General features: G+C 47.9%; 1 protein-coding gene across 5 annotated transcripts in view; it reads right to left on the bottom strand.

Moving 5' to 3' along the window:
- sulf1 (sulfatase 1) overlaps positions 1–14317 on the bottom strand; it is a 121542-nt gene that overhangs the window by 22664 nt on the left and 84561 nt on the right. For all 5 annotated transcript variants that reach the window (XM_029755790.1, XM_029755791.1, XM_029755793.1 and 2 more), the window contains 7 exons: positions 14039–14190; positions 9958–10127; positions 5833–5983; positions 5280–5455; positions 4197–4325; positions 3551–3607; positions 101–236 (listed from right to left, as the gene is read on the bottom strand). In XM_029755790.1, the coding sequence (XP_029611650.1) occupies positions 101–236; positions 3551–3607; positions 4197–4325; positions 5280–5455; positions 5833–5983; positions 9958–10127; positions 14039–14190 (971 nt within the window). The remainder of the gene's footprint in view (positions 1–100; positions 237–3550; positions 3608–4196; positions 4326–5279; positions 5456–5832; positions 5984–9957; positions 10128–14038; positions 14191–14317) is intronic.

Genomic DNA, 14317 nt, shown 5'->3' with positions numbered 1-14317 from the left:
CGGGATGGTACATTTGTAAAATACCGGGAAAATATTCAATGCTAGTGTGTGAGTGTGTGTGGGTTTGAGTGTTTTTGTGTGTGCATGTGCATACACATACCTGCCCAGGCTGTTGGCAGGGCGTCTGGAACTCTGCCTGTTGACACACCTCTTTGACCTTCTTGTACTTGGGCAGGCTGTTGGTGTGAGGGGTGGTTGGACTGCCTCCACCGTCCTCCTTCTGCCTCAGGAGTTTACTGTCGAGGAACACAGGAGAGGGACAGGTCAGGTTAGGGGACAGGTATTGGTTAGGACAGTGGTAGAGGTGAGGGTTAGAGTAGGGGCAGGCTATTGGTGTGCTGGGTGGTTGGACTGCCTCCTCCATCCTCGTCCTTCCTCAGGAGTTTACTGCAGACAGGAGGGACCGGGGAGGGTTAGGAGTTGTAGTCATTTAAAAAAACATTTTTTAAACAAGCTGTGTGTCTGAAAATCTACAGTGAAGTAGCTTCCCATGCCAGGCCTCCACTCTAATGGTCTGCGTCCCAGATGGCACACTATTCCCTATATAGTGCACCTCTTTCGACCATAGGGCCCTGGTTAAGAGTTGCGCACTATATATGGAATAGGGCCCAATTTGGGTCGTGGACATTGACTGGTGTTGCAGTAGGCCTCCTGCCTTCCAGCTGCTGTTTGTGTGACGGGGTAATTAACGACAGAACACTGCTGTGCCTGAAATGAAAGACTGGTGACCTCTAACCTGTAGGGCTTTAGGCTGTTTAATCCACCATGTGTATGACGCCTGAACACTGGGGTTTTTCATCGGATGCATCCCAAATGGCCCCCTATTCCCTATATAGTGCACTACTTTACCCATAGGGCTCTAGTCAAAAGTAGTGCACTATGTAGGTAATATGGTGCCATTTGGAACAGATACATACTTTATGACTGTTGAGATAAGCCTCTCCAGACCCTCCACTGTGTTACTATACAATGGAGAGAATATATGGAGCTATCCATCACAGTGCTATTGTATGTCTGCTTCCCAATTGGCACCCTATATAGTGAACTACTTTTCACCATAACCCAATGGGCCCTGGTCAAAAGTAATGCAACAGATGGGAAAAAGGGTGCCATTTGAGAGACATCCCCTCGCTCTGTTACTCAACAATGGAGAGAATCTACGGAGCCATCCATCATGCTTCTACTGGGGTCGGTGTTCAACCTCAACATACTGATAGCCCTGTCAGTGTTAGCCGGTTCCTGTTTCAAAACTACTGAGCCATCCATCACTTTGCTATTGTAGTGTACACTACATGGCTAAAAGTATGTAGACACCTGCTCGTCAAACATCTCATAGAGAGCTACATTAGCTTCTTAACTTCTCTGTTTCCTTTAACCTGTCAGACAGGACAAGACAATACAGGACAGCAGTCACAGACACTCTCAAAGGCAAGGGGACAGGTTGTACTTTAGAGTCACAGTGTTCTGTTGTCATAGTTGTTATGCCTGTGCGTCTAGAAAATGCAGTCAGGGTTGGCAGTGTGGGTTGGCAGTAGAGTTGGCAGTATGGTTGGCAGTGCGGGTTGGCAGTGCGGATTGGCAGTATAGTTGACTGTTGGTTGGCAGGGCTGTGTGGGTCTAAGGGCTAGAGTGGTGCCAGTGTGCCAAAGCCAGGAGGAGGTCAATGTGCTTTGCGCAGGGTAGAGCTGGCCAGGGCTGGGCAGAGCTGGCCAGGGCTGGATTGAGCTGGCCAGGGCTGGGTAGAGACGGCCAGGGCTGGGTAGAGACGGCCAGGGCTGGGTAGAGACGGCCAGGGCTGGGTAGAGACGGCCAGGGCTGGGTAGAGATGGGCAGGGTGAGTGGTGGTGTGAAGCTGGGCTGGGCCAGATGCCCGGGCTGGCTTTCCTGGCACCCGGAGGACACAAATTAGTCTTAGTGTAGACGTAGCTGCCGTCCGCCGCCTGCTAGCTTAGACCGTAGTTAAAGCTAAAATTACAGCCGAGGACAGTTGTAAATACCTCACTATCAACAGGTTTCTGTACATAGAAATATGAGGGTATAGGAAGTAGGTACTGCTCAATAACACTATCATTTCAAGCACTTTATGGCAGGGAACTAAACAGAGCAGTGAATGGAGGGATTGGCTTTAGACAATCTTAAGCGTGAGGGGTTGCATCCCAAACGGCAAAAAGGTTTCTCTCCTGATACATGTCTCAGAGCTGGGAGGTTTCCTTCAGTGTGCCCCTGGCATTACCGCAGCCCAGAGTGTTCACAGATACAGACAAAGCCTATAGAAACACACCAGATCATATTATGACAGTGAGTGCTGTAGGCCTCACTTCTCTTACGACTGGCATGCTCACTCACGAATGCTTCTTGACACACACAGTGGCAGCAACACGCCCTGTGCGTGTGTGTCGTATGAGACTTCCTGTCCTTCCTCAGGTAACATCAGACGATGTCTAACACACACAGCCCACGTCAATGCTGTGCATGTATAACTCCGCTGCTCTGCCATGCATGTATCCGGCTGGCTCCCCTCCCATCAGCCAGAGCAAGGACACACAGACAGACAGGGACAACTCCAGGTTACCGTCTGCCTCCAAAATGGCACTCTATTCCCTATGTAGTACACTATATAGGAAATAGGGTGCAATTTGAGACACAGCCACTGTCTCTCTTCCCAGCCTTAAACACTTGCAACACAGGCCCCACACAAGGAGGACAAAGGCAATGTATATGTCCCAAATTATATTCCCTATGTAGTGAACACATTTTGACCAGGGCTTCTGAGTCTCTGAGTCTGACTGACACACAGCACAGGCCTCGGCCTGGGCTTGGCTGTGATCACGTTTTCTATTGCTGTCCCTATGGAGCTCTAGTCGAAGGTAGTGCATTATATAGGGAATAAGGTACTATTTGGGTCACAGGCTCTGTCTCCCACATTGGAAATGCAGGCCCAAAAGAGCAGGCTGACAGACAAAGATGTCCCTTTAAAGCCCCATGTGCCAACGCCTGCCTGTGAGAACTGTCACGATGCACTGGGCAGGCGCTTGTAGATCCTAGCATAGATCAAACAATACTAAAAATGATATTCCCGACCTTGTCCCTCACAGTCGTCCCAACCCACTGTGGTCTGGAAGTGTCTGTCAGGCAGAAAGTGTGTGTGTGTGTGTGTGTGTGTGTGTGTGTGTGTGTATGTATAGTAAATAAGTGGAAAGAATGTCTGGTTCGCTGTGAGGACGAGCATTCACACACCTATGGGTAACCTTATGGGCCCTGGTCAAAAGAAGTGCACTATATAGGGAATAGGCTGCTGTTTGGGACGAAGGCTGTGTGAATGCTTGTCCGCTGCCTGACACGTTTGGGATTCAACGAAATGTAAAATTGGTGTCACACATTTCTGTACTAACTGCTGACCTGGATCTGTGGTGTTATGTGTGTGCCTTTTGCGTGCATGCATGTCTTTGTGTGTGTGTGTGTGTGTGTGTGTGTGTGTGTGTGTGTGTGTGTGTGTGTGTGTGTGTGTGGAGGGGAGGGGAGGGGATAGGAAAAAAGGACATCAGTTTACCCTCTCTCCACTAGGAATGTGTCCCTCCAGACTTTGGGTTTCCGATTGGGTTTGAATCTGGAAAAACAAAATCCACTTTAGTCCGTGTAATTCACATGGGCCTGCCTGTGGACTTACCAATGGCTGCGTCCCAAATGGCTATTTATTATTTAGAGCACTACTTTTATTTAGTGCACTACAGGATTACCCTGTAGCGCACTATATAGGGAATAGAGTGCCATTTGGAACACACAATGAGCTATGTTGGTCTTCAGTGTACAGCCAGCCAGAGTAAGTTATTACACAAGATGATTCTAGTATTGCTGAGGTTTTGTGGAGAAGCGATAACGAACTGAAATTTGTTCTGTATGTTCTGTACACTTTCTTTTTCCTTGCCACAGTGCTAAAAACTTGAAGGGGAATCTGGCATTCAAACCACAAAGTGGATGTACCAATCCCTTTTAAGATTCCATGAATGTGCAAAGATTGTCCAATTAGCTTTTTGGGGGGGCAGATTTCACTCACATAAAAATCCATATTATAAGTTTCTCTTGTATAAAAATACAAACTTTGTCCTTAGGGGACATCATGGTGAAATTCGGATGGCAGTCCATGTGTACCTGTTGATAAAGATATGAATAAGAAAGTACAATACACATATGTGTACCTGTTGCCAGTTTTCTCATGCTCCAGTAGTTGGAGGATGGACTTCCCGTCCATGTCCGGAGGAGTGTCCAGCCCAGCGATGTGTAGGATGGTGGGAGCCAGGTCAATGTTCAACACCAGTTGAGGGTTCCTGTGGAGAAACAAACACCATAAATAACACCACCATAAACAACAACATAGACACCATAAACAACACTATCATACACACCAACACCATAAACAACCACACCAACACAATAGACAACCACGCCAACACCATAAACAACCACACCAACACCATAATCAACAACCACACCAACACCATAATCAACAACCACCCCAACACCATAATCAACAACCACCCCAACACCATAATCAACAACAATACCAACACCATAATCAACAACCACCCCAACACCATAAACAACCACCCCAACACCATAATCAACAACAATACCAACACCATAATCAACAACCACCCCAACACCATAATCAACAACCACACCAACACCATAATCAACAACCACACCAACACCATAATCAACAACCACACCAACACCATAATCAACAACCACACCAACACCATAAACAACCACACCAACACCATAATCAACAACCACACCAACACCATAATCAACAACCACACCAACACCATAAACAACAACCACCCCAACACCATAATCAACAACCACACCAACACCATAATCAACAACCACACCAACACCATAAACAACCACCCCAACACCATAATCAACAACAATACCAAATGTTGTGACACTTTGCTCTTGAAAGTCCAATATCTTGAAAACGTGACTGCTGATGTGCAAAACATTTTGGGACTGTATCAACAGTGGGCGAATGGAAAAAATACCACGTTTTTGAGTGGAGTTATCCTTTAATGCTGAGTGCCAAACAGAGTGGCATTGAATTCCATTTTCAGTGTCATTTGGTATTGTTGATGGTTATGGTAAGATCGTTTTTTGAGTGGATTTGTCCTTTAAGGAGAAAGATTGGGGGTAAAGCTCTGGAACAGACTAGCGTCCTGTTCACGGGGTGTACTCACGCTACCCTATGGCCCGTTCTGGCTTGGACGAGGCTTACTTACACTGCTCCAGGCTCGACGTTGGGCCCTCTGAGGAAGAAGGGTACTCGGATGTCAAAGTCATAGGGCATTGACTTCCCCTTTACCAGTCCGAACTGACCGATGTGATAGCCATGGTCAGCAGTGTAGATTACATAGGTGTTGTCCAGCTCTCCACTCTCCACCAACATCTCATATACCTGGGGAAAACACAGCCGTGTGTGTGTGAGCAAGGAACAGACACGAAGAAACAAATAGACAAACTCACACCTCATGGGCTTATTACTACTGCACATACAGTACCAGTCAAAAGTTTGGACACACCTACTCATTCCAGGTTTTTTTTATAGATTTTTACTATTTTCTTCATTGTAGAATAATAGTGAAGACATCAAAACTATGAAATGACACATATGGAATCATGTACTCAAAAAAGTGTTAAAAAAAATCAAAATATATTTTATATTTCAGATTAATTCAAAGTAGCCACCCTTTGCCTTGATGACAGCTTTGCACAGTATCTCCCTCCTTACACAAATTAAAACTAGAAAGTGTAGCTACAAACAGATTGTCTTACCTTCTGAACAGAGTCGTCCACTGACATGAGCGTCTGTAGTCTCTTCCTGTGTAGGAAGTTAGTGAATTCCATGTGGATGGGCCTCATGGGGCCAGTGTACTGCATGATCCAGTGTTTATCCATGTTTGGGGCGTAATTATAACTGGGGGTGCTGCGGAGATGAGAGGAAACACAAAATAGTTAGTTAAAGATCTTATTTTTACCCATTCTGCTCTCTGTACATCAGTTTAGATGACGAAGACGAGGCTGGTGAAGGGGACGACTCATAATAATGGCTGGAGTGAAGCTTGATGTGTTTGACAATGTTCCAGCCTTTACTATGAGCCCATCATCTCCATTTAAAGTGTCACCGGCCACCATTGCTTGAGATGCACCCCAAATTCTCCCTATGAGGACCTAGACCTTGCAATGCAGAGGCTATGAAAGACAGAACGAACACAGTGCGTCTGTTCAACCCTCACTAACAGTCCTGGAAATCGAGGAGGCAAGAGAAGCAAAACATGCAAGAGTCATCCGAATACCAACTAGCCATAAAGAAACCCTTTGTGTGTGTGTGTGTGTGTGTGTGTGTGTGTGTGTGTGTGTGTGTGTAACCCTGTGTAACCCTTTAAGGTTTCAGCAGTAGTAGTCAGCAACCACCTGTCTGTCATTTCTCATCTTTCTGCAGGTGTCAATGGCTGTGTCCCAAATGGCACCCTACTCCCTACATACAGTAGTGCACCACTACATTATGTAGGGAATAGGGTGCCAATTTTGTGCCACAGGTGTCTGTGGGTTCTACCCTGCTGTCTGCTCTGTTTGACAAGCATCAATAACCAAGATGTTTACTAAGGAAAATTCTCTCCCCCCTCTCCCTCCCTTCCCCCCCCCTCCCTCCCTCCCTCCTCTCACACTGAGTCGACAGACCTCTTGGCTCAGAGGAGTCATTTGAGGGTTGGCACATGCTTAAGAAAATAATAGCCGTGTTGGATTCTGGGCCCACAAGTCAAGTTGGTTACAAGCCCTGGACTGTGAAGACAAGACGTGGGTAAACAGAGAGAGAGAGAGTTGTTGGTAGGTGTGGAGGTGTAAAGAGACATCTACTGCGGCATTGGCTGGTACACATGTGTGTGTGTTGTTTGCTGGTAGCTGTGAAGAGGTCCATAGAGACAGGTTCAGTACACCTGTCTACTGTGGTGCTGGCTTTTGGTTTAGATGCTGACGAGGAACGTTCCGGAGACATCAGGTAGTGCAGACAAAGATGTTTCACATAACATTCCCTGTTGCTTGACTTGGTAAGCGATGCTGCAAATCCTTAGTGCATTTAGCTGTTAGAAGGTTGCACAGTAAAGCAGTTAAACAGCTAAACCAAGTCTGTCGTAAATCAAAAATGGGCGTCTGTAGTTTAAGGGAACTGTGGAAGGGGACGGTTTGATGTTAATGTCATTATCATTCCTGACCCAAGGTGTAGCTCTCTCTCTCTGAATCACAAATCACACCCTATTCCCTATGTAATGCACTACTTTTGACGAAGGCCCATCGGGGATAGTGTGCCATTTAGGACGCAACCTGGGAATAGGAACAACTGGGATTTTTTATTACATTTTTTATTTAACCTTAATTTAACTAGGCAAGTCAGTTAAGAACACATTGTTATTTACAGTGACGGCCTACCCTGGCCAAACCCGGACAACGCTGGGCCAATTGTGCGACGCCCTATGGGACTCCCAATCATAACTGGATGTGATACAGCCTGGATTCGAACCAGGGACTGTAGTGATGCCTCATGCAGTGCCTTAGACCGTTGCGCCATTCGGGAGCCCGGGGACGGGAATTAGGAACCTGACAAACCCTCACAGAAAACCACAAGAAGTGGTTTTATTTCTTTAAGTACATGTTAGGGTGTGCTAATACACTTTGACTGGCAGTAGATGTCTAAACATATTCTGACTACGAGCTAGCTACACCTCGGTATTGTGTGGTGTCTGAACAAGACGAAGCTGAACATTTAGCTGTAGGGTGAAAATAACCTTAAACTAAGGGCCTTAACCCCTTGCTCTATCCCAGGCTGAACGCATAGCCCTTTAAATGGTGTGATGAGGTTGTAGTCTAAGCTGAACACTAACCCTGAGAGCCAGAGAGGTAATCCCAGACTAATACCCTTTAGAACCCTGGCTAGATGTATTCTGTGTCCAAAATGGCACCATATTTCCTATATAGCGCACTACTTTTGACCAGGGTCCATAAGGCTGTGGTCAAAAGTAGTGCACTATATAGGGAATGGAGTGTCATTTGGGAGGCAGCCAGACACTGACCCTGAGAACCTTGACGTATAAAGGTATAGTGTGACAGGTGTATGTATCCTATAGGCCTCTCCCTATATGAGCTGGGCTCATTCCCCTGACCCCAACATTCCTTGTTCCCTCAGCGGTGCCCAGCCTAGATCCCAGCCCCCGGTGGCCCTGTGCCCAGAGACAAGCCTCTTTGTGGGGCTTATTAGACCTCCTGGCTGGGCGGGTGAAGAACACAATGGAGGTCTGAGGAGGAAAGGGGAGGAGGGCAAGAGTTACCACAACTCAATCAGAGGAGAGGGGAACTTCCGTAAGTAAGACATTAAGCCTGCAACCTAGAGCTCTACTTGGAAAAAGGCTGGTTTGATGTCACTCACAATCTCTGGGTAGAGGAACCATCAATGGTGCATCAATGCCCATGAAGACATGCCACCCACATCAGACCATGCCTGGCACCTGTTACCCTTCCCACTACACTGACCCTGGTGCTTACCACACACATGGTAACCTTGGCAACCCCCTATGACCCCCTCACCCACCCAACAGAGGCCTAAAACCCTCCCTCTCTTTCACTACCTCTACCCACTCACACATCCGGGGGCCTAGTACACCCCCCCCCCCCCCCCCCGCCTCACCTCCGACCCCCCCCTCACCACCAACTCTTGGACCCTCGACCCCCCTCCCCAGCCTGGAGGCTTGTGCTAAAAATACATGAATAATGTCACAAAGGCCTGCCTGCTCCAGAACATACAATGCATTCCTCACATCCCTACAGCCATGCGGAGAAGGGGCTGATTGATATAGACAGGGTCAGGATGTCCCAGGGAAAGAAAAAGCAGGAAGCGAGAGAGGCAGAGAGGGAGGGAGAGGGAAGGCAGAGAGGGAGGGGGAAGGGAGAGGTAGGGATGAAGGGAGGGATGAAGGGAGAGAGGGTGAGGAAGGGAGAAGAGCGGGGGGAGTAGGAAGAGGAGAGAGAGGGACAGAGAGTGGGATAAAGAGAAAGTAATAGAGAACAAGAAAGAGAGATGAGAGAGAGAGCGGGAGAGAGAGACTACATGAATGAAAGGCAGGAGAGTGAAGGACAAAAAGAGAGAACAAACTGCCTAAACCTGACCCTGGTCTCCCACCCTGTCTTCTAGCCTCAGGACACAACTTCCAGGAGTGGAGGAGAGCAGCACAGAGCTGAGGAGGCATATAGAGCAGGGAGGTTGGGAGGGAGGCTGCTGGGTTAGCGCCAATGGAGAGGCCTAGCTTAGCCCTATTCGGAACCATAGGAATAGAATCATAATTCTATCATGATTCTATTTCTATGATCGGAGGGCTGCCACAGTTCTGATGCTCCTGGATGAGAGCTCCACTACCGTGGGCTTGGCCTGAGAGCTCAGTGTCCTCTCCCAGGAAGATACGTTCCCTGACTATTCTTAGACGATAAATCACATCAGTTTCCCGCTGCCAGTCAGAAGGGTTTGCCAGAGGAGCATTTTAGCAGCCTGTCATCATCTAATGACCAGGGGAAGGGTTTGTATCCCACATGGCACCCTATTCCCTATGTAGTGCACTTCTTTTGACTAGGTCCAATGGGATTATGGTCAAAAGTAGTGCACTATATATGTAGGGAACAGGGTGCCATTAAGGACGCCGTCTTGGAGTACACAGAACTGTAATAATGTTTAGGAAATATGTGAAGGATAATGGCTGCCAATCATAAACCACAGCACTTCAGACTTGGGGAAAATTCCCCATTGCAGCAAATACAGTGTTTGTGTTTATGTGTGAATCCATGCATCTGTCTGTGTGTGTATGCATGTATCTCTGCCCGCATGTGTGTTGTCCGTGCATAGCGTGTCTGACTCACATGTGCTGCGATGCGTTGGGGAACATCTCTGAGTACTGTGGGGCTGAGTCCTCCGGGCCATGGGGGGCAGCATGGCTGAGGACCATCATCACTGGCCGGTGAGGGTAAACCTTCTTGGACATCCGGAAGAAGTTGATACTGTCGTTGGTTATAAGGTCCGTGAAATAGTCCTGCAACGGAGAAAAACATAGTATTAGCTTAAATACTCATTGTGTGGACAAAATGGTTTGTATTGTACAGGTTAGGCTACAAGGGGTGATTTCTTTAGTCCTGGACTTCAGAGCGTGTTTAATGGAGACTATCCGTAGAAAGTGCTTCATCGTCTAGGAATTGGCATAATCTGCATCCGGGTAGCAAGACCCAAAAGTTCAAAGTCTCTTATTTTCCAATGTCATGGTCCTTTAACAGCAGGTCAAAGTAACATGGCTGCTGTCTTGTACATGTTGTTTAATGCCTTTTAGTTTTTTACCTATCCAGGGCTGTCCCCCAAATGGCACCCTCTTCCTTAAATAATGTGCTACTTTAACTAGAGCAGCCCAGATCTGCACAGAACTTTAGACACAGAGAAGTCACTATACTGCTCTCCTAATTCCTCCTAACTCCCAATCCAGTAGCAATCCACTGAGTTAGCAGCTGGCTGCTCGCCCGTGTGTGTTTGCAGTGTGTGTGTGCATGTGAGCTCTGCGTGTGTGTGTGTGTGTGTGTGTGTGTGTGTGTGTGTGTGTGTGTGTGTGTGTGTGTGTGTGTGCGTGCGCGCGTGTGCATATGTGTGTGTGTGTAAGCGGCTGCCTCATGAGTGGTTCTGTGAGCCAGGGGGACAGTATTGGCTATGACACCGGTGTTGACACTAACACTTGATGGTGAGAGGAGGTCAGTGGTCTCAGCCGGCGCGGTGTTATGACAACACTGGAGTCTCCCCCTCTCTCTCCCTGTCTCCCTTTCCTCTCTCTCACTTTATCCCTCAATCTCTCTCTCTCTCTCTCTCTCTCTCTCACACACACACACACACACACCCCTTCTCTCTCTCAAAAGAAATGAGGAATGTACAGATCAGGCAAGACTGTGGAGCAATGGGCTTGGGGCCGGTCGGGTCAGGTGGGGGCCTCGCTAGGAGCCTCAACCTAGCTACAGTGCACTAACCCTAGGGTGGAACATAAAGGGAGAGGGGGTAGGAGATGGGAAGGACTCCTGGTTCTCCTCACCCTTTACCCCCCAGGCAGACCCTCTCTCCCCTGGGTAACGCTAACAGGGTCTCTGGGTCAGGCTGCGGAGAGGTTAAGGGCTGGGGCTGAGGATGGCTGGTTTAAGAGAGGGAACGAGTGGCAGAGCGGTATAAGACACTGTATCTCAGTGCTAGAGGCGTCACTACAGACACCCTGGTTCGAATCCAGGCTGTATCACAACCGGCCGTGATTGGGAGTCCCACAGAGCGGCGCACAACTGGCCCAGCGTCGTCCGGGTTTGGCCGTCATTGTAAATAAGAATTTGTTCTTAACTGACTCGCCTAGTTAAATAAAATGTTAAATAAAATAAAATAAACAAACGTCAGCCGTGAACAGCCATGCGCAGCAGATCACCTGCCGGGTGTCCACCAAAAGTGGCGAACCGTTGGGGAAACACAACCCGAAGTTCAGCCCAATGCTCTGCGGTCAGATGCAATAGGACCTGACGTTGGTTATGATGCGTCCTCTCTCTAAGGCTGTTACCTAGAGGCCTCGTCCTCCAAGGCTTCAGCAGAGCTGAAAGGGGAAGAGGTATGTATCTCGGACAGTGTGCTGTGTTGCACTATGCCTATTACCATTCATTACCTTGACGACATTAGCAGCGGTATGTCACGACCACTGACCCAGTAATCCCATATGTCTAAAGCTAAGCCGGAGAAACTCTAATCCATCTACTGGGAAGTTCACGTCAGAGTGTTCACTACCTTCCCGTCACTTTAACTAGCCTAAGTCTGCACCCCGCGGCCCAAAATGGAAACATTATTCCCTAGATCGTGCACTACTTCTAACACGTGTCCTATGGACCCCTGGTCAAAAGTAGTGTGCTATATAGGGAATAAGGTGTCATTTGGGACTGCTGGAGGGTAACTCAGGTCAGAGTCACGGTGGTTTGGAGGAGAGTAGGACGATAATACCATGGTAATGCCATGTGCGTGCAATCTACCAGCCTCTCCCTCCCTCGAGCCAGTAAGTCATTAAAGTCAGCTATAAAACCATTAATAGCTCCAAGATGAATCACGTTAAATCTGATTTATACCATTTCAGGGAAATCCCGCTAACCCTAGGTTCACTTTGACCTGACAGGGCTCCTGCCAGGGCTGACAGAGTGCAATGGTGCCATGCTAACGTGCCACTGTGCCACTGGTTAAAGTCATGCTTAGCTAATAGTTATGGCAACTTGAGAGAGAGAGAAAAAAACATTCCCATGAAGACCACCGCTCATTTAAGAGTTTCTTTAGGAAGTTCAGCTTGAAGGGACAGAGAACGGGGCCGTCAGTCTGTCATGGAGTGAGAGGCCAGCCTGAAAAAGCTGGAGAAGCGGAGGGCGGGAGTGAAATCCTTGGGCATGTGTATCACATCCTGAGTCCCAACTCAGAGCCTTACAAATGGAGACGGAAAGTTCCTGGTAGTGAATACATGGTCGAATCAACAGAATTTGATGATGCACTGGCATTGCCCTTGTGTGTGAACTGTACACACAGAGAGATGTTCCCTGAACTTCTCACCGTCTATTGACCCTCTACTGCCCACTATGACTGGTGACTGCCCATTGAACTGTACACAGGAGGACTGCCATCCCCATCACTGTCCACAAGTCTACATAATGGGATCTGGTGTGTGTGTGTGTGTGTGTGGTACAGTATGCGTGCGTGCCTGTGTGTGTCCACTGCCCACTGCAGTGGTTTTAATTTATAGGGTCCACTTGGTTCTGAAACCACAACATGCTCGTCTACTTGTCTCCCAATTCAGTAAACACCTCAGTCTCAACTCGTGGGTAACTTAACACCTCCATCTAACTCAACAAGACAAGCCATTTGACGTCGGAGTACCATGCCAAGCATTTATTTACCCATCCTTCTGACAGCCACTGAAACACCCTGGTCAACATGAACCCACACCATGAATTCCCCTTGCCCTTTGGACTAAGCTAGCTGGCAGGACGTTGACACAGAGCAGGGGGCGCATCCCAAATGGCGCCCTATTCCCTATGCAGTGTGCTACTTTTGACCAGGGTCCATAGGGCTCTGGTCAGAAAACAGTGCACTATATAGGGAATAGGGCGTCATTTGGGATGCAACCCAGCACCGGGAAAGACTGACAGCTTTTACTAAAAACACAGAGAGAGATGGGAGAGGGGGGCGCCCTCCTGATGCCATGCGGAAGCCCAATCCCCTCCACAATCACGGAGTTATCACTTCACTCTTAGCCAGCGTCTGACACTGACATGACAAAATGATTCCCCTTCCTTTAGCCATCCAGAGATGTACAGTAGCATGGAGAGACTCCACAACGCTCAGAGAGAGAAAGACAGAAAGAGAGAGACAGAGAAAGAATAACAGAAGCAGATGAACTCCACAACCTCAGAGAGAGAGAGAGAGAGAGAGAGAGATAAAAACAGACAGAAAGCACGAGAGAGACACAAAGAGACAGATAGGCAGAGAGATAGAGAGAGCGAGAAAACAAAAGCAGGGTGGTCATTTCTAAGAGTAATGTAACTTCTAACCCCCTGGAGGCAGCCAGCGCGTCTGCTTTACGATCTTTAAACGTTGTGGCACGCCACAATAAAATAAAACTGTCTCTCAGAGCAAACTCCAGAGACGCCACTTCAAATTACTCATTTCAACACTTCCCCTTTAATTTACCCAGGATTCCTAGCCTGGCTAGGGCACGCCAGAGACATAAACCAATAGGAACCCTGCAATTAGCCGGGAAAAGACCTTACATTCAATTACATTCGGTCATAAAGGAAGAACAAATAGGTGATTGAGATTAATTGGGCATCTTTAAGGGCAGACAGGGATTGGACGCACACACACACACACACACACGGAACACCACTAGCAGGCATGCAGACATACCTTGGCATATTCTGCGCCGTGCTTCTCCTTGTAACCGTTCCGACAGACGGTGTAATTATAAAAGCGGGAATTTTTGATCAGCCCCACCCACTCCCGCCACCCAGGAGGGATGTAGCTGCCGTTGTACTCGTTCAGGTACTTCCCAAAGAACGCTGGGACGGAACAGAGGAGAGAGAGAGAAAAGAGAATTACAATTAGAAAAACTTTCATGTAGAAATGTTACTTTGGCTTCACAGACATTAAAACATCATCCTCGAAAAGAGTACAGGGATGAGAGGA

Source organism: Salmo trutta, chromosome 6 (assembly GCF_901001165.1).
Source record: "Salmo trutta chromosome 6, fSalTru1.1, whole genome shotgun sequence".
In the NCBI taxonomy this organism is placed as follows: domain Eukaryota; kingdom Metazoa; phylum Chordata; class Actinopteri; order Salmoniformes; family Salmonidae; genus Salmo; species Salmo trutta.
The sequence above is the reverse complement of the archived record's forward strand: the minus strand, read 5'-3'. Positions and strand labels throughout refer to the sequence as shown.